Below are 22,672 nucleotides of genomic sequence, written 5' to 3' on the forward strand. Positions count from 1 at the left end.
ATTTTTTTTCAAAAAACAAGAAAACGTGGATAAACCACTTTAAAGAAAAGAGAAAAAAATCTGTATGTCTGCCTAAAAGACATCAATATCACTATTTCATTAGTTTGTAAAATTACTCTTAAAAGTTAAACAATACTATAAGGAGATACTAAATTTCTGTGTGCATGTTTCATATTTCCAATAGAAAAAACAATAACATGCAATATAATTTTTTTCCCCATATCTAGCAAAAGAATGGAAAAAGAAAAGCATCACAATGCTCTTTAGTTGCTAAAGATTATTCCCAAAAAGTTATGTCGCCATCTTCTTAGCTGTACAATGCTTTCTTTAGTTGTTAAAAATTATTGATTATAGTTTTCATCATCATCATCATCATCATCATCATCATCATCATTTCTTCTTCTTGTTCTTCTTCTTCTTGTTCTTCTTCTTCTTTCTAACTTTAATCTTGAGCAAGCAAAGTATCTTCTTTTACATATCCACAAATATATATCTCTCCATCTTCATCTTCATCATTCATCAACTGTTGCACATCTAGTAGAAGAAAACAACAAGGTAATTAAACAAATAGTTTAAAATATTCGATCCTTTATATATATATATATATATATCTTTTTTTAATGAAAGTGGATTAATCACAATCTATTTCAAAAGGATGTTTTATATTTAATATATAGTTCTACGTCCATTTTATTTATGAAGACATTCAGCCTATATATATATAATTAACACTGAGTTTTTCATGCAGGAATCAGCATATATCTCCCATGGCTGATATTATCAATTGGTCGTTTAGTTGGAAAGGAGGGATTAATATAATAATAATAGAAGGGAGAGAAGAGGAGGGGGACAGGGAGAGAAGAGAAGGAAGTAGTCCGGTGCTCTGAGTATCTCCGGTGGCATTGGCGTAGAGATCTAATTCCCGAAATAGTGTACAGTTTATTAATCCTCCGTTCTGAGATCTATTTAATGGGTGTCGATAATTTAACAGTTTATGTTTTTGTGGTGTGTCTGTTTTGCTTATTTCGAAGTATATTACTCAAACTTCTTGTGTTGTGATTCCTCAAGCTAATTAATCTCACGGAGAGGTAGCTTATTTTGGAGAAAATTATGTTGTGTGATTGCTATCAGTCTATTTAATATTAGTGTATTATATTGCCTTAAATCACAACGATAGCACAGAGTTTTTCATGTAGGAATCGGCTTATATATCTCCCATGGCTGATATCTTTGATATCGGAGTAATCTCATTCTCTGTTGTGCTCATCATTCTTGCCATCTTTAACTCTCACCGAAGCAGGAGCAGCAGAATCAAGTGCTTGCAATTCATCAGCAACAAGTTATTGAAAATCAAATTCAGTTCAAAAATAAGAAGAAATTTATTACAAATCATTGTCTCGATAGCTTTCATTCTGTCTGACTTTATGGCATCATATACTATCGTCAATACTGATAAGGACATAATTGGAGTAGGCACAGAGGGACTCTACATGGCTTGGCTCGCCTTTCTCTACTATATCAGTTGGTGCCATTGCTACTTTCTTCCCGACTTTAGAGATATTGGGAAACACATTGACTTAGATGACTTGATAAATCTGAGAAGTACATATCTGGGTTTTCTAATCTTCACAGCACTAAATAATAGTCATGAATATTCCAGATCACCAAGTCATTCTTTTCTTCTAGCTTTGTTGTTGTTATGGTGTTCAAGTGGCTTCAAAGTTTTGGGGAGATTTGTATGTGTATCCATGGCAAAAAGAGGAGATACATTGGTTTCAAATCACATGGCCAATGACCATGGTGAGAATTATAATATTGATACTGAATATTCCATGCAAGGATATCGGTATCCAGTGATCATCGGAGCCGGGTTTAAAGCATTTTTTTTGCTCAACACTGAGAAAACCATCACCGTCACTGTTGATAAAATTTGGCGGTGCCAAGGACAGCTTCTAAGCTCTGGAAATCAGAAATCAGCTCTACTCAAGGACATCTGCCTCTCATTTGCTTTGTTTAATCTATTGCGTCGAAGATTCAACGGCTTCCCTCTCATCGAAGCTTCACTTGGAATGACAAAGGATTTCGTCCTCCGGGGACTTCTTTCCAGAGAAGATGATCTTCAGAGAGCATTCAGGGTGGTGGAGGTAGAGCTTGGATTTCTCCATGATTTCTTTTACAAAAAGAATGATATCACATTCTACTTTACCTTCTTATTAACATTAATGGGTTCTAGTGGTGTTCTTGTGGGAAGTTTTTGGCTTTTCTTGGAAACCCTTAAACATCACCAGTTATCACTACCTCAGTTTCTTGCGCTTTCCATTGTTGTACTGGAAATTTGGCAAATTTTTAACCATGTCTCCTCTGATTGGACAAAGGTGATTCTCATAAAAAAGTACGTAGAGAAACCTTCTTGGCATAATTCATGCATGGCTGAGAAGCTCATAGGGTTCATATGCAACAAGACAAGGCCTATCTTCAGACCATTGCATCTAATGTTAGGCCAGTACTCACTTCTTCAATCCTTCAATTCTATTTATACATATACTCTTCGGTATGGTGTTTTCGTAAATCCTATACCAGGTGACATGATAATATTGAGAGATGAAGTGAAGGTTGCCATTCTCCTGTCACTGAAAGCTAGTGATGGAAAACTCAGCAATGGCGAATCATCGCTATTTCGTAATGGAGTTGGTTGGAAACTCTCATGGGTTTACACACTTGAAACAAATTCAGAAGTTATATGGGTGTGGCATATAGCCACCTCAATGTGTGAAATTGCATCAGGTCCAGGTTTGAAGTTTCATTCATGTCTGAAATCACAGAGCCTTTCAAGTGGATCAGATGCATACAACCTTGTTGTTGCTGTTAGTTTATCAAGATACTGTGCTTATTTGGCTGTGTTTGCTCCTGAACTTTTACCAGATGAACAGGCTGTTCCCTGGAGCATCTTCAGGAAGTTAAGGCTTGAATCTAGTGAAAAGCTTAGAGATTGTAAATCAATGAAGGAGAAGCTTGACAAGATGAAGAAGATGGGTGTGAGTGAAGGATCATCAGAGAATAATACTTTGCTTATGACAGGTATAAAGCTGGGGAAGCAATTACTGGAAGAGATTGAGGATGAAAGTGAGAGGTGGAGAATTCTTGCAGATTTATGGGCAGAGTTGATGCTTTACTTGGCTCCATCAGAAGAGCTTGAAGCTCATGCAGACCATCTTGCAGATGGTGGAGAGTTCATTACTTATCTCTGGGTCTTGCTCACCCATGCAGGAGTTTTTAAAAGACCTTAAAAATATATATCCTCTATTGATATATATTCAAGTGTTTCTCTTTGATTTACATGCATTGCATACATACTATACTATACGTACTAATTAGTTCTACTTTCTGCTTTTGTTGATGCATGGTAGTATGATTGCATTGTACCCATGCCAGTTAGTATGTGCTTTTCTATATATATATATACATATATGCATGGGTTGTATCCTTGTATATATCTGTTTTTTTTTATTTATAAATATACATATATAGCTACATCCTACATATATATTTACTAATGGGTTCTCTTTATTTATTTATTTATTTATTTTAATTAATAGGCAATAAGTGCTTTTTTTATAAATACAAACAATGACGAGAGACAGTCTTGAAGTCGAGATATCATTATATATCAGATATAAAAAAATCTGGGATAAATAATGTATAAACAATACGGAAAACAGTGTTGCCAGGAGAGAGACTTGAATAGATGATTTAATGTCATACTATTAAACTATTTATTTTATTTTTTATTTTTGATACATTGCCAAAAAGATTTCCCAAGCTGTGGAACATCAAAATTAAAGTATACAAAAAGTCACAATAAAGTTAAGAACTTTAAGAGGAGTGCAAACAAACAAATTATGACCTCATTAACAGTAAGATTTAGCTTTACGTATAATCTTTAGCTTCGTTGTGAGATTCTTCTTTAATTGTCATTTTGCCACAAAGAGTTAAATTAAATTATATTTTTTTGGGACGTTTGGTTTACAAATTAAACATGTGTTTTAGAGGAAGTTCCCTTTTATGACAAAGAGAGGAGCTAATTAATTAACTGCATCATGAGTATTGGGAGGTAGCTAAATGAAAAGTTAGGAGCAGCCATGCATTTGCTAATTCTTTGCCCCTTTAGCTGAGCATATTTGGTATTTCTTCACCTGGATTTTCATGCTTCCCAACCCACCTGCGACCTTGCATGAGTTGTGGGGTTAATGGACTTCCCACGTCTCACCTTCGCAAAGGGAGACATGCACCTTACTTATTAAAGCTATAATTTGGAAAATATGACTGAAAAGACACATATATTTTTCATAATAAATTTTCTTTGTGCTATGCTATTATTATGAAAATTATTTATATCTTTCAGTTATAATTTAATGCAGCCCTTGAAGTAAAATGCTAGAGACTCAGTAATAATAGAAAAATACAACTTAGAGTTCTTTGGTTACTATATCGATCTAGATGATTACACATAGAGGATAGATAAGTCAGGAGTTAGGGTTTTAGCTAATCCGATCCCCAAGTGAATTGGGTCTTGTTTTGATGATTTTCTTTTATTTTATATTTTTCATTTTTTTTTAATGTTCTAGTGTTTTCTGTTGTTAGTCTTCAATTCTAGTACACTATTTTTGTTATATTCTCTTTTCTCTTGTATTATATATATTTTTTTAAAGTTTTTTATACTCTCTTTTCTCAATGAATATGGTTTATTTATTTATTTTTTTAAAAAAATTCAAGATCACAGTACTGATCCCAACACATTACTTCAGTGGATAATAAAAGATTGCATTAATTAGACAAGGACTATTACACTTGTTACTTGTCAGAGAATAGCCATGCAACTTGAAAAGAAGATTAAATTTGTGCTTTATTAAACATCTAATTAACAAGTGTTCTAAACTCAAACCAAACCACCAACTTCATGCCTTACTATAATTATAAGATCAACTCTTATTAGATAAGGACCAAATCACTTATTTCTTGTCAGAGAATAGCCATGCACTGAAAAAGAAAATTAAATTTGTGCTTTATTAAACATATAACAAGTGTTTTAAACTCAAACCGAACCACCAACACTCATTTAATTAAATTCATGCCTTACTATATAATTATAAGATCATCTCTAGCTAATAATCATATGTATTCATTGATCTTCCACTCTTTAACATAGAAAACATCAAATTAATTAACTAGTGCAACAATGGAGAAAAAGATTATAAGTATATATAAATGAATGAAGGCACAGTGAGAGCTGGCACATATTCTGTTCTCACAGAGAGATAGCAACAAACTTGTGCTGTGCTATATATATATATATATATCAACTTGGGCTCAACTTCTTTTATCTTCTTAGCATACATCCAGATACAGCATTGAATTTGGTAGGGATGAGTGAAGAAATATCTGGAGCACATTAAATAGGATCACTTGCCTTGTTCTTTTTCCTATATATTTTATTGTTGGACATCAATGCAACATTCCACTACTCAAGCCCACCGCTTTGAGCATCTGGTTTTCTTGCTCTTCTTAAATGCTCTTCATCTCATTTAATTAATTACTTGATATATATCACATTTCCCTATATTTATGAGTTTAACTTTATCTATAAATATCTTCATTGGTGATCTATATACTTGTAATATGATGTAGATGGAGTGTGTTTGGATGAAGATTGCTGGTTATGAAGTTAGTATTTGCACTAGTGCTATGAAGAAGGTTGCTTATGTTGTTCTCTTCTTCATCTTTTCAGCAAGTAAGAGCTAGTTAGTACTTCTCTTCTTCCCTTAATTCTTAATTAGAAGGAATGGAATAAGCTATATATATTTATAGTATGTATATGACATTGAGATTAATTTGCAGGTGGAGTGATGATAGGGTTGGTGACAGGAGCAGTGAATGGGCAAACAAAGGAGACAGGGATGGTGAGAGGTGCGATGATTGGTGCCATTGCCGGTGCGGTGGTGGGCATGGAGGTTCTTGAGTCTTGCTTCCAAGGAGAGCTTCTATCCAAGGTCAGTATTAATAAGTAGTAACAGCATATACCTGCAATTCTGCATGCATGTTAATTTGTTAATAATTACTTACTGTTTATATTAATAGTTAAACTTTTCAAATTAATGCTTATTTATGCTCCTATTTTTATATGATGATAACTACTTAAAAGGCTAGTTTTTGCTGCTTGAGCTTGCTAACGTACTGCAGTCAAAGGTTATTTAGAAATCAATAAAATCTCAGCATGCACGTTTATGAGTAATTAAATCTTTCACAATTTTTAATATATATTATTTCAGGTTTTAATTTGGTTCTATCTTCCCTTAAATATTTATATATATATATATATATATATTTATATTTACATTGTATATGCTGATAAGTAAAAGGTTTGATGCTTGAACTTGCCAAGAATAATTGTACATAATGGATAGCTGCATGAATGATTATAGGTAATTGTACTCAGAATCAATAATAAAAGAACTTATTTGAAGAAACTGAGCAAAAGAGTAAAATAAAATCTTCTCTTTTCTTCTTCACTGTAAAAATAATACAGATGAGAATCTTTAAAAGCCTTGTAAATGGGAAGATATTCCGGGAATACGTCGGTCCAGCCATCCTCAAAGCATATCAATGGCAGGTAAATCAAAATTTTGCATAGATTTCTCAGTAAAATAACAAAAGAAAAAAGAATTAAAATTCTTGAATTTATGTTGTTTTTCAGCAAAATGAAGCAGAAATCAATTACTCAGAAACTGCAGACATGTTTGATGCCAGTAAAAACAAAGGTTTATTACCAGAAAATGTCAAGAAACTGCCTGAATTCATCATCAGTGACAGAGCTATCTGTTGTGCCATTTGTTTACAGGTAAAATTGGAATCTTATTTGATGATTAAGAGCTTGTAAAATGATTCGTTCATGAAAAAAAAATTTCAATTTTACAGGATTGCAAAATTGGAGAGAGTGCAAGAAGATTGCTATCATGTGCTCATTTTTTTCATATGAAGTGTATTGATGAATGGCTTGTCAGAAATGCAACTTGCCCAATCTGCAGAAAAGATGTGTAGCAATTTGTTCTTGGGAGGGATGTGCATCAATTGCACATGTTACCAACTTGGTCTAAATCACATGGCAAGATTGATTTTTTGGAGTAAATTTTTTTGTGAGTCACTAAATTTTGGCTCATTTTCACTTTAATCACTAAATTTCAATTTGTATCAATTCAGTCACTCAATTTTAATTTGATTTCAACCAGTAATAAATCAAGGATTTCAACCCCCAATTGATTACATGGTTGTCTAAAAATCTAAGTCAGTCCTCCTATTGACACATTATTAAATCTATTAGAGATGTCCATATCATAAAAAAAGAGCCACATCATTCATTTGAAGGTTGAAATATCTTGATTTATTACAAAGTGAAATGAAATTAAAGTTGAGTGATCAAATTGATACAAATTGAAGTTCGGTGATCAAATTTATACTTTGTTTGTGGTTGAGATTTCATTTAAGAATTATATAAATTCAAATAAAAGACAGTAAATAAATTAATTTGCTCAAACTTGGGCTTAAATGTGTTGGTGATCAAATTTTACTTTTTTTTTTTCTTGAAAGTTTGTTATTGACCATAATCAATTATTTATATAATATATAGAAAATCCCACTCACATTAATATCAACCTTGTTTTTTTTAATAAAAAACCAATAAATCATAATAAACTAATATTTATATAATTCTTTAAAAAATATGTATTTTTTAAAATTGAATAAAAGAATATAAATAAAAACCACTATTTATAATTGGGATTTTTTTTTCAATTTCAACTTAACCCTATTTTTTTTTATCAAGTATAAATAATTTTATTCATTAAGATAGTCTAGAGTATTTTTCTCTTAAGTAGATAAACCACATTCATTGAAAATAATTGTGGAGCTATCTGGCCCAATTCACACTGAGCTGTTAATGGGTGGGTATCAAAAGGCTTAAGCTTTTTTTTTATAATAATAATAGTTAACTTAGGTTAAAAAAAATATATAGTTATATCATATTTATATATGTGTGACAAGAAATGAAAGGATTTATAAAAAAAAAGAATTTAAAAAAGCTACATAGATTTTAAATAAATTAAAATATTAGTAGACTTTTAAAATATATGCAAATATATAAAATATTTTTGTGGGATTCTTCGTTCTTGACAGTAGGACCACTTTTTTCTTAGTAACAATAAATCATATGCTGCTCTTCGTAATGCCTATGTATTCTAGTTTAGTCGAGCATATTTTATTTTTTACTTCTCTTGTCTAGGTTATATTTTTCTATCTCTAGTAAATCTATTTTACTGGTTTAGTTGGGCGCTATTTTTTTAATTTAGTTTTTGGTTATGTAAATTGTAGTAAATCTATTTTAATAAAATAATAATAATTTTTTTGGAAACAAATAAATTTGAAATTTAATAGATTTTAGAAAAAATCAATAGTATCTTCTTTAAAATAAAAAACAAAAGTGTGAAACAATAAAAGTTGGTGCAGAGTCAGCACAAAGTACTAATTAAATATTTGACAAGATAATTTCAAAGATTATATTAATGAATAAAATAGCTCGGAGATATTACCACAAACACCAAAAAAAGAAATAAAAATGAGGGCAAATTGGAATCTTGCATTGAAAGAATATATATATAGTACATTCACTTTATGGATTTTCTCATTGATTAAATATGCCATCTTGCAATGAAACCTTCCCCTTTTTTTTTACACCATGATGATAAAAGCAAAAGGCAATATTATATATATATGTATATATGATAATAGTACTAGAAGTTGTCACACATTTGAAGGAAGAAGACCAAAACCTAACACAGTGCATACGTGTCCATAAAGTTCATTAATGGGGTCCAAAGTTAGCTCACCTCTTTTTGAGAGCTATTCTAACATCCCTCCACTTGGAACCCTATTAGTCCTTGCCCTTCTCAACACTTGGTGTGAAAAAATGAACCTCTTTGTTAGGTGCTTTGTTCTTTGTGTTATTATCCATTGTGACTCATCATCATCTACTGGCTTTTCAATGAACTTATTCAAAGATGAAAACTTACAAAAGCATACAGTATACATACCCACAACATAACAATTGTTTTTGTCCCTGGCTTGATTTTGCAAATACCATGAGATGAGAGTACAACATAAAAAGATATTTTAATATTTTAATATAAATATAATTTGATGGAATTTTTATATCTCTAAAATTATGGTACAAAAAATTATTGATGCATAACGGTATCTCTAAAAAACATAATTACTCTTAGTTAAAATAAAGAATCGCAACAATGCTTTATAGTGTTTTTATTTAACATTTTTATATTTTATAAATAAATAAATTTAGTAAATTTTTAATAAAAATCTAATTACCTACTTTAAATATTTTTTGGTTATTAATTATTAATCAATATATTTTAAATATTAAAAACTAATTATAAACTAATAATTTTATTAATTATAAAAAAAGTTAAAGGGTGAACATGAAAAAAACAAGAGAAATTTATAAAATATTGTTTTTGAATTTTTCACTTGTAAAACAAATATAGGGCAATATAAAATGTACGATAATAATTTACAATTTTTTTTTTAATATTTGTGTGAAACAAATGGCAATCCATTGAACGTCAAACATAAAGTAATACAAGCACTACAACATGCTTGCCATACCTCAATCACTTGTATTATGTTATATTACTTGTGTTGTATTTATTTGTATATCAAATAAACCAAAAAAATTAGAGTGTATAAACAAATAATTAATTCAATACAAAAAAAAAATTTAGAGTCATCTAAAATCTTAAAATAATAGTTAAATGATGAGAAAACATGACAAGACTTATAAGAAAAAACCATTTAAGAGGATGATCTTTAAATCTGTTTTTATCTTAGTGTGCGGATGGGCAAAATTTATGTTATTATTATTGTCATTGATTTCTATTTTGTCTTGTTGTATGTGCTTTAGTGATTGGATTGCTTAATGGAATGAATATCTTGAGTATCTTCAATGGAATTGTCAATGAGTTTTTGTTGTTAGCCTTTGATTGGTCCATGATTTTTGGTGAAATCACATCAACATTAACCATTTTATGTGACTATTGTCTTTGATTTGACTTTTTTGGATTAGATTTTCCAATTGTTTTATTTGAACATGAGTCATGACTTAGTATTATAAAAGAAACATAAGAATTCTTTTTTTTAAAAAAATAATAATGGAATTGAAGTTATTATGAATTTTTTTTTTAAAAAAAAGAAATCCTAAGTTATGTCTTATTGGATTTGTTTGGCATGTAGGGCCTATTAAATGGTTTAGTAGAAGTAGTTTATAAAATGTTGCCACATTTGGTAAAATTTTCAGATGGTCCTTTTGAACTTGTTTTTATTAGTTTTTATTTGCAAAAATTATTATTATTTTTTAATTTATCAAAACGTGTGAGCAGAGATAAAGAACATGTTAAAATAACAGAATGGATTAGTGTTAGACTTGCATTTGATATTTATGTGATATAAAATTAAGATACTAAACTCAATATCTAATACAAGTTCATTAAATTAATCAACGCTTTCTTGTTAGCAAATGATTGAGAAATTTATTAATCAAATAAAGATCTCTTTATTTTGTTGATAAATAAATACACAGAGACTTGAGCAATGTTAATGCATAGTTTGTATTCAAATTGTTTAATTATTTTTCTATAAATAATAAGCAATATAATAATATAAATAAAGAAATGATTGATATAAAAGATATAAATAAATAAATAAATAAAAAGTAAAGAGAATTAAGTTGGGGTTGAGAGCTGAAGGTGACCTAACGGAACAAAGTAACATGACAAGTGTTATCAAATAATTAGGCTAAGACTTATTAAAAGTTCTCCTATGTTCTTCCTCTTTCTTGATTATCCATTACTTTACTTACTCACCCTTTATATGTAATATTCTTTTCTTCCTTTTATACCTTGTATATTTAATAATATACGCATATTTTTTATTGTTATTATTATTATTATTATTATTATTTAGGTAGGTGTAAGTTTGCTAGTAATGTGTTATATTATAAATAATTATATATAGAGATAATATTTGTAAAATGAAGCTGTTATGATTTTGCAAAAAAATTGCAAAATTCAAAAATAAATTTTTCTAAAAATTTCAAATCAGAATGAAAAAAACATCAAAATATTCTAAAGATTTAATTATATGCATAGTCTTTAACCCACCTGTTTTTCACACAAAAGAAGTAAAATACTGACAAAAAATAGGACTGAAATACTGAAATCATCATCTCTAATGAATTTTTAAAAGATTATTTAAAAAAATATATTAAAAACCCTGTAAAAAAATGGATTTCTCGACTCTAAACTTGTGCTAGTTGAACTATTATAACTGATTTATATTTTTTATAAAATATTAAAAATTATGAAAATAATTTTATTTTATTTTATTTTATTTTATTTTGATAAAATTAACAAGCGATAAAATAAAAGTCAGTTATAGTGGTTGATTGATCTCTTAAAAAGATATTCTTCGAATATAACTCTTACGAGGAATTATAAAAGTGAATTAGAACTTGAGAATTGTTACCAACTAGTTCAAGGTTCTTTGAAAATAATGTTTTTACTAATTTTTTTTCAATTCATAAGCAATACCTACTCCTGGGACTATTCATATGTACTTTTTTTTTTTAGACTTTTTAAAAAGGTTATTAATACTCATTTACAAATTTTATAATTTATTTTAAAAAAACTGAACACCTGTCTTCTCTTGCTTAAGCTGAACACCTGTCTGGTATAAGAGAACTCAAGACAAAGAGAAGATAGAGAGAGAGAGAGAGAGAGAGAGAGAGAGAGAGAGAGAGAGAGAGGAATGGAGGGAGGTGGTAGTGGAGATGGAAGCCTCACCAATGTCTTGGCCTCTCCAAACAGGGATTTTCTCATATCTCCATCTGGAGACAAGGTGTATTCTATTTGCTTTTGCTTTGCTTTGCTTTCATATGGACTCCCATTATTCTCTCTCTCTTTCTTTCTCTCTTCTCTTTACTCTGTAGACAGTGGTTTCTTTCCATTTTAGTCATGTTCACTTTGGTGTTTTTTTCATTCTGTGTACTTCACTTTCTTGTGCTTTGGCCAACTTTTCACAGTATTGCTTTGCTCTCAGTATGTGTTGTGGATCTGTGGATTTTTATGTTTAAATTAATGTTTTCAAGTCAAGTTTATCATGATTTCTGTTGATTTTGGATTTATATTTCTAGGTGGTTGAGGTTTTAGTAGGAAATCATGCTGAAGTTATAGTTTCTGATGGAAATCATGCTAAAGGTTGTATATGTATATATATGGTCATCTTTTAGAGATATGTATGTTTTCTGATGGATTTTGTTGCTAAATAGAGTGATGAGGTGAAAAGTTTTGTGTTTGGGTTTTAGTTTTCCTCATGATTAACATTCTTGAGAATTTGATTCAAGAATTGATTCACCAAAAGAAGAAATCAATCTGGTTTTAGTTTTCCTCATGGTTGACATTTGAAGCAACTGTTGGAACCTCACAGGTCAGTGTTAAGGAATTAGAAGGAAAAACTGTTGGATTGTATTTTGCTGCAAACTGGTACTCAAAATGTGAAACTTTCAACCCAGTTTTGGCTCAAGTTTATGCTCAATTGAAGGAACAAGGATTGAAATTCGAAGTAGTTTTTGTGTCTTCTGATGAGGATCAAAGCTTATTTGAGCAGTTCCACAGCAAAATGCCTTGGCTTGCTGTGCCATTCAATGATCTACAATCTAAGAGAGGTCTCACTGAAAAATACCATATTGAAGGCATTCCCTCCTTGATCATACTTAATCCCAATGGTGAGTTATTGCGCACCGACAGTGTAGACCTCATCTATCGCTATGGTTGTCAAGCTTATCCATTTACACCGGAGAGGATGATCGAATTGGAGGCCGAAGAAAAGGCAAGACATGCATCTCAAACTTTAGAGAAACTCTTGGCTATTAATGGTAGAGACTATGTACTGAGTCATAAGGAGCAGGTTTGTATGGCTCTTTTAACTCAAAACTAAATTTTTTTTTTTCATCTTCCTAAATAACCAGGCATCTGTGAAAGTTTCTGTTTTGCAGGTTTTGGTTTCAAATCTAGTAGGGAAGACAGTAGGATTGTACTTTTCAGCTAACTGCTCTCCTTGTGCCAAATTTACTTCTAGATTGGTGTCGATATATGACAGTTTGAAAGAGAAGAACAAGGAGTTTGAGATTGTGTTTGTTTCAATGGACAAAGATTTGGAAGAGTTCTTACAATGCTTTAATGGCATGCCATGGCTTGCTTTGCCTTATGACAATGAGTCATCGAAGGACCTATCTCGGTATTTCGACATCAAAGGGATTCCCTCACTCATTATTCTAGGTCCTGATGGAAAGACAGTCACAAGGGATGGAAGGAATCTGATAAACTTGCACTTGGAAATGGCATTTCCTTTCACCGAAGCACAATTACAGTTACTCCAAGAAAAGATTGATGAAGAGGCTAAGGCTTATCCAACTACTTTTCACCATGTTGGTCACCAACATGTTCTGAATTTAGTTTCGGCGAACTCAGGCGGCGGCCCATATATTTGCTGTGAGTGTGATGAGCAGGGCTCAGGCTGGGCTTATCAGTGCATTGATTGTGGTTATGAGGTGCATCTGAAATGTGTTAATGAAGTTGGGAAAGAAAATGAAAAAAATAAGCAAGAATTTGATGGACATGATGGTTCTATCTCTGCTACGAATGCCGCCAAATCATGAACATATTTTCGATCTATGCTTTTAACTGCTGATGTCCAGAGAGTGTCTCGACACACCGATATCTCTTAGACTCAAAAACAAATCTAAATAATCACTGTTTTGACTTGAAACTCTTGGATGATAACAGCCTGCATCATCCATGGATGTGTTCATATTTGTACAATCTGTTTGACAGTATGTGATGGTCTGTGAATTGTGTTACTGTTGCAGTCTGTTTACTGTTAAAATCAATGAAGTTGTTTTTACTGAAACAACTTCCAACAGATTGAATGTTGATATAGTTCAAGAGTGAAACCTGTGAACTGTATTACTGTTACAAACTGTTTTACAGGTTAAATCAATTGAGTTTGTTTCTGCTGAACTTCTTCAGTGAATTGTCAACAGATTGAATTAATTGTTTCTTTCTCTCTGAGAATTATTTGAGACTAATTTCAAGATGGAATGCAGCATTCAATCAAATCAATCTTATGTATTAATTATGTAGAGTACTTCATAAATTTTGATCTTCCAATCCATTTCATCAACAACTTGCTTTCTTTTTCTGCATACTGTTTTTGCCATTTTGGATTTTCTTTGATTGATTGCAAATAAAGTCAATGAGAAAAATAAGTAAATAAAAGAAAATTTAAGGACTTTTATGTAATTTACATGATAAATAATTTTTTTTTTGAAAAAAAAAAATCAAAAGCCGCCAATTGCTGTAAGCCAACCTCCCTTTCAATAATTACTGAAAAAAGAAATAATCAAGTATTTTAAAAAATCCCAAAAAAAAAAAAATCAGGACTTTATAAAGAATTAAAAGTAAAGACCAAGAAATTAAAGCTTTTAAGCATTATCTTTGTTTGTTTCCTCATTTTTCACATCACTTCCTTCTCAATATCACTCAATCATTCACACATTATATAAAATTATCTAAAATATATATATATATATATATATATTTTTATTTATCATTTAACATTAAAATATAAAAAGTTGGGCATTGTTTTGGTTTTTTAGCAGACTTGCTGGCACGTTTGAAGTGGCATTCAGGTTCTCTTCTTCTTCTTCTTCTTCTTCTTCTTCTTCTTCATATTCTTCTTCTTTGAATGAATTGGTTCTAGATTGATTGACTCATTGAATTCATCTCTCAAGTTTGTAAACATAAAATCACTGTTTTTCTTCTAATTTTCTGCATTCTTTGTTCAAATTCCCTTCTTGTCAATCTCCAAAAATTTCATCTTTCTCTCCTTTTGCTTGGGATCTGAGCTTCAGCTTCTCTGGATTTGCAGGTATGTCTGAGCTCTTGGTTACTTGCTTTTAAAGTTTGAAATTTTTATTGCTAGGGTTGTGGTATCAAAAGTTGAGATTTTGATTGCTAGGATTGTGAGATTTTTATCACAAAGAGTTGAGAGATGGGGCTTTGTTGTAGCAAAGATATGGATTCTAAATCAAATGAATATACATACCAAAGACCAGCAGCAGCTCAACATGCAACCAAGCCATCACCATCACCACCACCACCACCACCACCACCACCACCTCCCTCTGGAACCAAGAATGCTCCTCCATCCCCTTTGAAACCCTCTGCTCCCAATCCATCACCACCCAAACCCCAAATTCATGGTGACACTATCCTTGGTAAACCCTTTGTGGATGTAAGAAGTTTTTATACTCTTGGTAAGGAGCTCGGCCGAGGCCAATTCGGTGTTACTTATCTTTGTACTGAGAATGCCACTGGCCTCTCTTATGCTTGCAAGTCGATCTCAAAACGCAAGCTTACTAGTAAGAGTGATAGAGAGGATATCAAGAAAGAGATTCAGATCATGCAGCATTTGACTGGCCAAACAAATATTGTTGAGTTCAAAGGGGCTTATGAGGACAAGTACTCTGTGCATCTTGTGATGGAGCTTTGTGCTGGCGGGGAGTTGTTCGATAGGATTATCGCTAAAGGGCATTACTCGGAAAGGGCTGCGGCAACGATGTGTCGGGCAATTGTCAATGTGGTGCATATTTGTCATTTCATGGGAGTTATGCATCGAGACCTCAAGCCGGAGAATTTCTTGCTTTCAACAAAGGATGAAGGAGCGATGCTCAAGGCCACGGATTTTGGTCTATCAGTCTTCTTCGAGGATGGTGAGTTTCTCTTCGTTATTCATGTTTTTTAATCACAAATTCAGGTTGGAAACCACTTCTTCTTCAAAATTATTTTGTTTGTATTGGAAGATGAAAATTCACATGATAGCTGCTTCGTCTTAAGGTAAACTTAGAAAAGATCGTTTATGCAACCTAATGCTTGCTTTATAAAAACTTGATTTGCCAACTCAAATGATCATCTCCTTTAAGCATTAGCAAAGTTCGCATTTGTTAAAGGACCATACCTTATAGATCATTGATATTCAATGCTCCAAAAGCAATGCAAAGGTATTTAGCGGATTGTTTGCTAATCCATTTATGTATGGACCGGGAAATTTATAACAAATTTGATTGTTTCAGGGACAGTAGTTGCCATAAATCTTCCACTTTTTTTATTATGACTAAAAGCTGACGGCACATGTTATACCATAGTGACATTATTTGGATGGTAGGCCTCTTTTAATAATGCAGAGTTGAGAAATAAATGAGCATAAAGAATTCAAGTTTTAAAAATGTGGCCTAACGGTTGTCCTTGAGAATGGATTTTATTATCAGTTGTTTTTTGGTATCAAATGTGCCAGAATGTTATTGTACACCATGCTCCATCATATACTTTGGCCATGTAAATATGTTTCTTATTTATATGATATTTGATACTTTGATTACAATATATCTTCACCTTTAGCCACATCTTTAATTTTCATGCCATGTTCATAATTTTGGGGATTTATTATGTTTTCCGTCGTGACATGACAGAAAGATCCAAGTTTATAGTGTTCCAATTTGTTATTGGTTATGTTTCTTAAGCTGTTTTTATTAAGGTCCGGAGATGAAAGTTCTAGCTTATGGATGCATTTGTTTTAGGAAAAGTCTATAGGGATATGGTCGGGAGTGCTTATTATGTTGCTCCCGAAGTTCTACGACGAAATTATGGGAAAGAAATAGATATTTGGAGTGCTGGTGTTATTTTATACATCCTTCTAAGTGGCGTCCCTCCTTTCTGGGCCGGTAAGTTTATTATCACAGCCTGTTTTATCAGTTTGGTTGTCGGAGTTCCTATAAATTTATGAGTTGGCATTGCTGGCTTTAGAGTCGGAGAAAGGGATATTTGATGCTATATTGCAAGGGCACATTGACTTTGATAGTGCGCCATGGCCATCTATATCGAAAAGTGCTAAAGATCTGGTCAGACGGATGCTTACTCAGGACCCGAAGAAACGAATCACTTCTGCCCAAGTTCTTGGTCTGTGACTCTGTGCATGATCTATCCAATTTTCCGGGTAACATATTATTTAGTTAGTGTGACATTGTAACTTGTTTATATAGAACATCCATGGATTAGAGAAGATGGAGATGCACCTGATAAACCCATCGACAGCGCCGTTCTTTCAAGGATGAAGCAATTCAGAGCAATGAACAAACTGAAGAAGATGGCACTGAAGGTCAGTTCTTAAAGGATGCTTAGTGTTTGGAGCTCACTTGGAAATACTGAAAATTTGTTAAACTTGTTTGTTGTAGGTTATAGCGGAAAATCTTTCTGAAGAAGAGATAAAAGGTTTGAAACAGATGTTTACAAATATGGACACGGACAAGAGTGGCACGATCACATACGAAGAACTGAAAACAGGATTGGCCCGACTCGGCTCGAAGCTCTCTGAGGCGGAAGTAAAGCAGCTCATGGATGCTGTGAGATGAATCATTTGTACAATAGTAAATATCGTCTTTCATCTATGTTTTTATTTGATCTTGTTTTCCGACTATTTCTGTGTGGATCTCTTCTAGGCTGATGTCGACGGGAACGGGAGTATCGATTACATTGAATTTATTACAGCCACAATGCACAGGCACAAGCTTGAAAGAGATGAGCATCTATACAATGCATTCCAATATTTCGACAAGGATAACAGCGGGTGAGTCTTTGTTCCATCGGCTCGATATTTTCGCCTCAGGTAGCTCGCCGGTAGAAGCTTGTAAATATTCTTTTTGTAATGCAGCTATATTACAAGAGAGGAATTGCGATCGGCTATGGAGGAGCATGGAATGGGCGATGCTGCCACAATCAAAGAAATTATATCGGAGGTTGACACCGATAATGTAAGTTAATGCTTCCTTTCAAATACCTGAAACAATGTAAGGGACGGTGTTTACTGACTATGTTCTTTGTTGTAGGATGGAAGGATAAACTATGAGGAGTTTTGTGCAATGATGAGGAGTGGGGTTCAGCAGAGTGTTAAGGTTTTATGAGCTCTTTGTTGGTAAATAAAGCTTCCATTGATCTGGTTTTCACCTTTCTCAATGTGGAAGCATGTTTCTATCTGGTTTCTGCTTTCATTTTATTTTTTTGTTCATTGGTTGTATAAACATCAGAATTGACTTGGAGGGATTGTGAGGGATTTTAATTGGTAACTTTGAACTTATCAGATGAATGTATAATTGTATTTTGTTTCAATGAAATAATGAAAGGCTTGGTAGTGTCTCAGTTTAATACTTAGATTCATGCTGGTACAATTCATAAAACTGAGGTTTTACCTCTAATTATAACCTGAAGCCAATGCAATGCATGGTCATTCATTCTATGACAAGCAAATTAAGGTAACAATTACTTAAAATCCAGGCATAACTTGCATAAGAAAAATGAAAAGAAAAGACAACCAAATGTAACATCGCTTCTTAGCTAAGATGCACATAGAACATGAACCTAATACTTAGACTGAATATATATAGACTAATAACGCTTGAATTGCCCCTTTAGAAACCGTGTATCTTGATGTTATCCTTCTTCACAATGCCAGCCTGACCAACAAAAGAAAGGACCAAACATGAGCTAATGAAAGAACAGGAATTAGAGAAATAATGAGCAGATGGTTAATGGTTTGAGTGACTTGTTAAGTACCTGAACTAGAAAAGTAGCAACATTCTTCCGCTGATCACCTTGGAGTTGAATGACCTGTGCAAGAGAATTTGTTAGAGACCCGCCTGTATTTTCTTATATAATCGTGCGTGCACAACTTCTAATCAACCTGTGTTATCTTGAATAATCATGTAGACAAAGTATAGGTAGAATACACAAATAACAAATAAGCATTTTACCTGACCCAACTCTGGATCCTCAACAACAGTACCATTGCAGCAGAATTCCTTCTTGAGGTCCTTGAGTATCTTACTGTAGCTGAATTCTTTCTTCAGCCCCTGCACAGTGGTCAGGCTCTTTCTTCCGTTTCTCTGCTGTGTGCGCACATGTACGTACTCCTTTGACCCGGCACCAGCACCAGAGTTCTCAGCATTCGCCTCAGCGAAAGGATCTAACCAAATCCAAGATAGGAAAATGAGCATGATTCTTAAGTTTGATTTCAATGAAAATCAAAATGATATAAGCTAAAATTTCATGTGTTGTGATCTGTAAAGATTCAGAAGTTGTGATCAAAGAGCAATCATTTCCACATGCCAATGGAACAGTATAATGTGAATTGTGATCATACTACTCACCATCCGAGTTACAGATTATATTAGTGAAACCAAAACCATTTGATTCATAAATTTATCCAACAACATTAGTGGAATTGGAGTAACTGCAGTATCACCTAATGTAACTTCAATCCAGAAGAAGTGATGTGTATTAATGATTATACAAGATAACATGTCACAAACAACACACACTGACCTTCACAAATCACCACAGTTTCCTTGGGAAGTATCAGCCACAAGTTGATATAAGACATAAACACCACATATATGAACAAACTATAAAGATATTTTGAAAAGCAAGAAATATCAATACCACTTGTTCATGCTATAATCTTTGAAATACTAAAATGAACCTAAAAAAGCACCAGGCATCAAAAAGGAAAATGCAAGAGAGAGAGAGATTATCCATCACATACACTTCTTAAAAACTTGAGCTGGATAATAGCAAACCAAACACTATAAAGAAAAGAATGTAACATATAACACATACCAAAGCGAGTGGGAATCTGGGTGTCAAGATCAGACATGAACCTTAGCTGTTGAAAATGGGGAATCTAGAATATGCTAGGTTTTTTTTTGCTTTTCCGAGACAACGAGCTCAAATCTGCAAAATCAATAGTAAACCATTAGTTTTCCATGGACAACCACACATCAAAATCAAATTTACATATCTAATCCACATAAAACAATTCCTTGAGTGACAAAATATAAATACATTTAATAACCCCACAATTTCTTGAGTAAGACACAGAATCACAGCATGATTGTAAGCTTCAGAGCCATCAAACACTAGAAACACATGGTTCATACAGTAGAATCAATTACATGGAAACAAATCTGAATACAACCAACATCAGTTCACTAAAAAATTCTCAGAGAAAAAAAGACAAACAGAGAAATAAGCCCATAGATTAAATTTCTAGGTCAAATATTTATTTGCTTGGGAACGCAATCTTCATCATGCTAAAAAATTAATAAGCAACCACCACAAATTACTACCAACAGGGACACATAGTAACACATGTAGAGATGACATGAAAATTGGCAAAAGAAATCTATGCATAAAGGAACCTGTTCAAGTGATCTGCTGCAAACAAGTAAGAGCAGAAGTATTTTCATTGATATGGATCAAGGATCCTTCAAAACTGGAAGGATTATGTATGCATTATGACGGAGGAACGGACCAACTAACTTACTCCCAAAGGTCAAATGCAAGCATGAACAATGATCTGTACTATTTTTTCTTTAATATGGCCATGGCTTATAAACAAAATAAAAAACACATGCAACATCCTAAACCAAAGATGAGCAAAACAACTAAAAAGATGAAGCAACATAAATATGAAACCCTTTACTAAAATAATATATGTCATAATTCAATAATTCTATTCTAACAAACAAAATCAATAAACAAAAAGAAAGATCAGATGGCAATAATAACTGAATAAACATGGAAGGCAAGCTGAACCAAACCAAATAAACATTTTGATGACAAAAGATTGTTCCTTCCCGAAAATAAACAGAAGCCAAGCATCAAAAATACCAAATCAGCAGATATTCACGAACAAAATCAATAAATCAAAATACCAGGTCAGCAGATTTTCAGAAACAGAAACAAGAAATCAAAATACCAAGCCCACAGATATTAATGAACAACACCGAGAAATCAACACACAAGTCATAACATATTCACAAATTAGATCAAGAAATCAAAACCCTAAGCCAGAAGATATTCACGCACCAAGGAATCAATATACCAAGTCATAAAACATCAAGAAATCAAAATACCAAGGTAGCACGTATCCACCAAACAACATCAATAAATCAAGCACAAATAAAAGCCCTAGGTGCCGATAAAAAAAACCATCTTTTTTAAATTTTAAAAAAAAACCCCATCTTTTCCAAAAGGAAACTAAATCCAAAGACCAAGATCCCCAAAACCTAAAACTAAGCCAGACAGTCGCGAACAACAAATCAAATATGATCACCCTCCTAGGTCAAAATCCGCAAGAAATCGGATATAAGACCATTCAATCAATGACAAAAGGAAGCGAATTCACATAAAAACCCAATTTTTACATCGTCCGAGAAGGAGAAACCCAATAAAACCCTAAAAATTACAAAGAAATCAAGCAAAATCAAATCACTCAAACCAAAAACACAGGTAGCAACATCAAAAACATCACCGATCTCTTACAAATCCAAGCCAAAGGACCTGAAAAAATAGAGAAATCAAAGAAGAAAAAATACCTTTTTAGGAGCCTTGAACGATTTGGGGAAGACGCGCAAAGATGAATCGCAAGAGGTCTAGTTACTTGTATTTATAGACCTCGAAATCACTTTAACGGGTTTGGGATCCGGTTTAGATTCGGCCGCTTATCGGATCTTAATCGAAACCCGAAAATTATCCATTAATTTCAATAATTATAAATGATAAATTGCAAGTTATTGAAATATTTTGAATTTTATTTCAATTGTATTCAAACTATGCTCCCCCAATTTTTTCATTGTTCAAAATGATTTTTAAATTGAGTGGGCGCATGGCTGATGTTATTTATGTTAACACCAAAGAGTTTATGAACTAGTGGTACTAAGTTTTATTATGAAAAATTAAGATGAAATATCCAAAAAAATATCTCGGGTTTCAGGGTTTCATTGGAAGCAATGATAGTAACTGACTAATAGATTACTAGTTAGGGTGTAAGCTATCAATCCAATACCCTCGACTCCGGTTGCACAAATTGAACGATTAATTTTCAGCCCATGCGCATATCCTGATGTATATAATAATTATCATTTTCCTAAAAAAAATTGTGCTAACAAATTAATATTATTGCTCCCAATTTTTTTTTTTTTTTAAAACTAACACCTTGCAAATAATCAATTTAATACAAATCGTACTTCATATACTGCAATGACACCACCGTGCCAAAATAAATTTGAATTGTAATTGTAAATTTTATGATAGAATTTGAATTAACCACCTCTATTATAAAAAAAAAATTATGATATTTTATTTGTCTCTCAAATAAAAATTGGAGGGTTTGAATTTAACAAACCTAATCATATAACACATAAATCATTTCACATCATTAAAAAAAAAAATTGTATAGTTTACAATTAAAACACTTGTGTTTTTAGTTCAACAACTAAAATGACCAATATATATATATAATAAAATAAATAAATTACTAATTTATTAAATAAAAGAATGAACCAAAACGTCTGAGATGATCCAAAAAGCAACATGACAAATTG

General features: G+C 32.3%; 5 protein-coding genes across 6 annotated transcripts; 4 read left to right on the plus strand and 1 right to left on the minus strand.

The window, feature by feature from the left end:
- Nucleotides 1-1,217: 1,217 nt before the first annotated feature.
- LOC120266831 lies at nt 1,218-3,287 on the plus strand. The gene has a single exon (XM_039274483.1). The coding sequence runs from the start codon at nt 1,218-1,220 to the stop codon at nt 3,285-3,287; it is 2,070 nt and encodes a 689-aa protein (XP_039130417.1).
- Nucleotides 3,288-5,706: 2,419 nt separating this feature from the next.
- On the plus strand, nt 5,707-7,214 carry LOC120266350 (NEP1-interacting protein-like 1). 2 transcript variants are annotated; one of them, XM_039273978.1, is made up of 5 exons: nt 5,707-5,798; nt 5,896-6,047; nt 6,584-6,667; nt 6,752-6,895; nt 6,973-7,214. In XM_039273978.1, exons 1-5 carry the CDS (start codon nt 5,759-5,761, stop codon nt 7,093-7,095), a joined length of 543 nt encoding a protein of 180 aa, XP_039129912.1. In that variant the 5' UTR covers nt 5,707-5,758; the 3' UTR covers nt 7,096-7,214. The 2 variants fall into 2 exon arrangements, with proteins under 2 accessions (XP_039129912.1, XP_039129911.1); XM_039273977.1 differs by having other exon boundaries at nt 5,707-5,788.
- Nucleotides 7,215-11,859: 4,645 nt separating this feature from the next.
- LOC120267823 (probable nucleoredoxin 2) lies at nt 11,860-14,208 on the plus strand. The gene is made up of 3 exons (XM_039275503.1): nt 11,860-12,015; nt 12,604-13,083; nt 13,172-14,208. Exons 1-3 carry the CDS (start codon nt 11,926-11,928, stop codon nt 13,832-13,834), a joined length of 1,233 nt encoding a protein of 410 aa, XP_039131437.1. The 5' UTR covers nt 11,860-11,925; the 3' UTR covers nt 13,835-14,208.
- Nucleotides 14,209-14,823: 615 nt separating this feature from the next.
- On the plus strand, nt 14,824-18,428 carry LOC120266709 (calcium-dependent protein kinase 2-like). Its single transcript, XM_039274360.1, has 9 exons — nt 14,824-15,105; nt 15,196-15,949; nt 16,814-16,957; nt 17,040-17,192; nt 17,276-17,391; nt 17,468-17,635; nt 17,732-17,859; nt 17,944-18,043; nt 18,119-18,428. Exons 2-9 carry the CDS (start codon nt 15,229-15,231, stop codon nt 18,191-18,193), a joined length of 1,605 nt encoding a protein of 534 aa, XP_039130294.1. The 5' UTR covers nt 14,824-15,105; nt 15,196-15,228; the 3' UTR covers nt 18,194-18,428.
- A 59-nt stretch (nt 18,429-18,487) lies between these two features.
- On the minus strand, nt 18,488-21,805 carry LOC120266710 (protein translation factor SUI1 homolog). Its single transcript, XM_039274361.1, has 5 exons — nt 21,665-21,805; nt 19,905-20,018; nt 19,040-19,251; nt 18,843-18,896; nt 18,488-18,742 (listed from the first exon to the last, which is right to left on the minus strand). The coding sequence occupies exons 2-5, from the start codon at nt 19,939-19,941 to the stop codon at nt 18,698-18,700; spliced, it is 348 nt and encodes a 115-aa protein (XP_039130295.1). The 5' UTR covers nt 19,942-20,018; nt 21,665-21,805; the 3' UTR covers nt 18,488-18,697.
- Nucleotides 21,806-22,672: the final 867 nt, after the last annotated feature.

Source organism: Dioscorea cayenensis, chromosome 8 (assembly GCF_009730915.1).
Source record: "Dioscorea cayenensis subsp. rotundata cultivar TDr96_F1 chromosome 8, TDr96_F1_v2_PseudoChromosome.rev07_lg8_w22 25.fasta, whole genome shotgun sequence".
Lineage (NCBI taxonomy): Eukaryota > Viridiplantae > Streptophyta > Magnoliopsida > Dioscoreales > Dioscoreaceae > Dioscorea > Dioscorea cayenensis.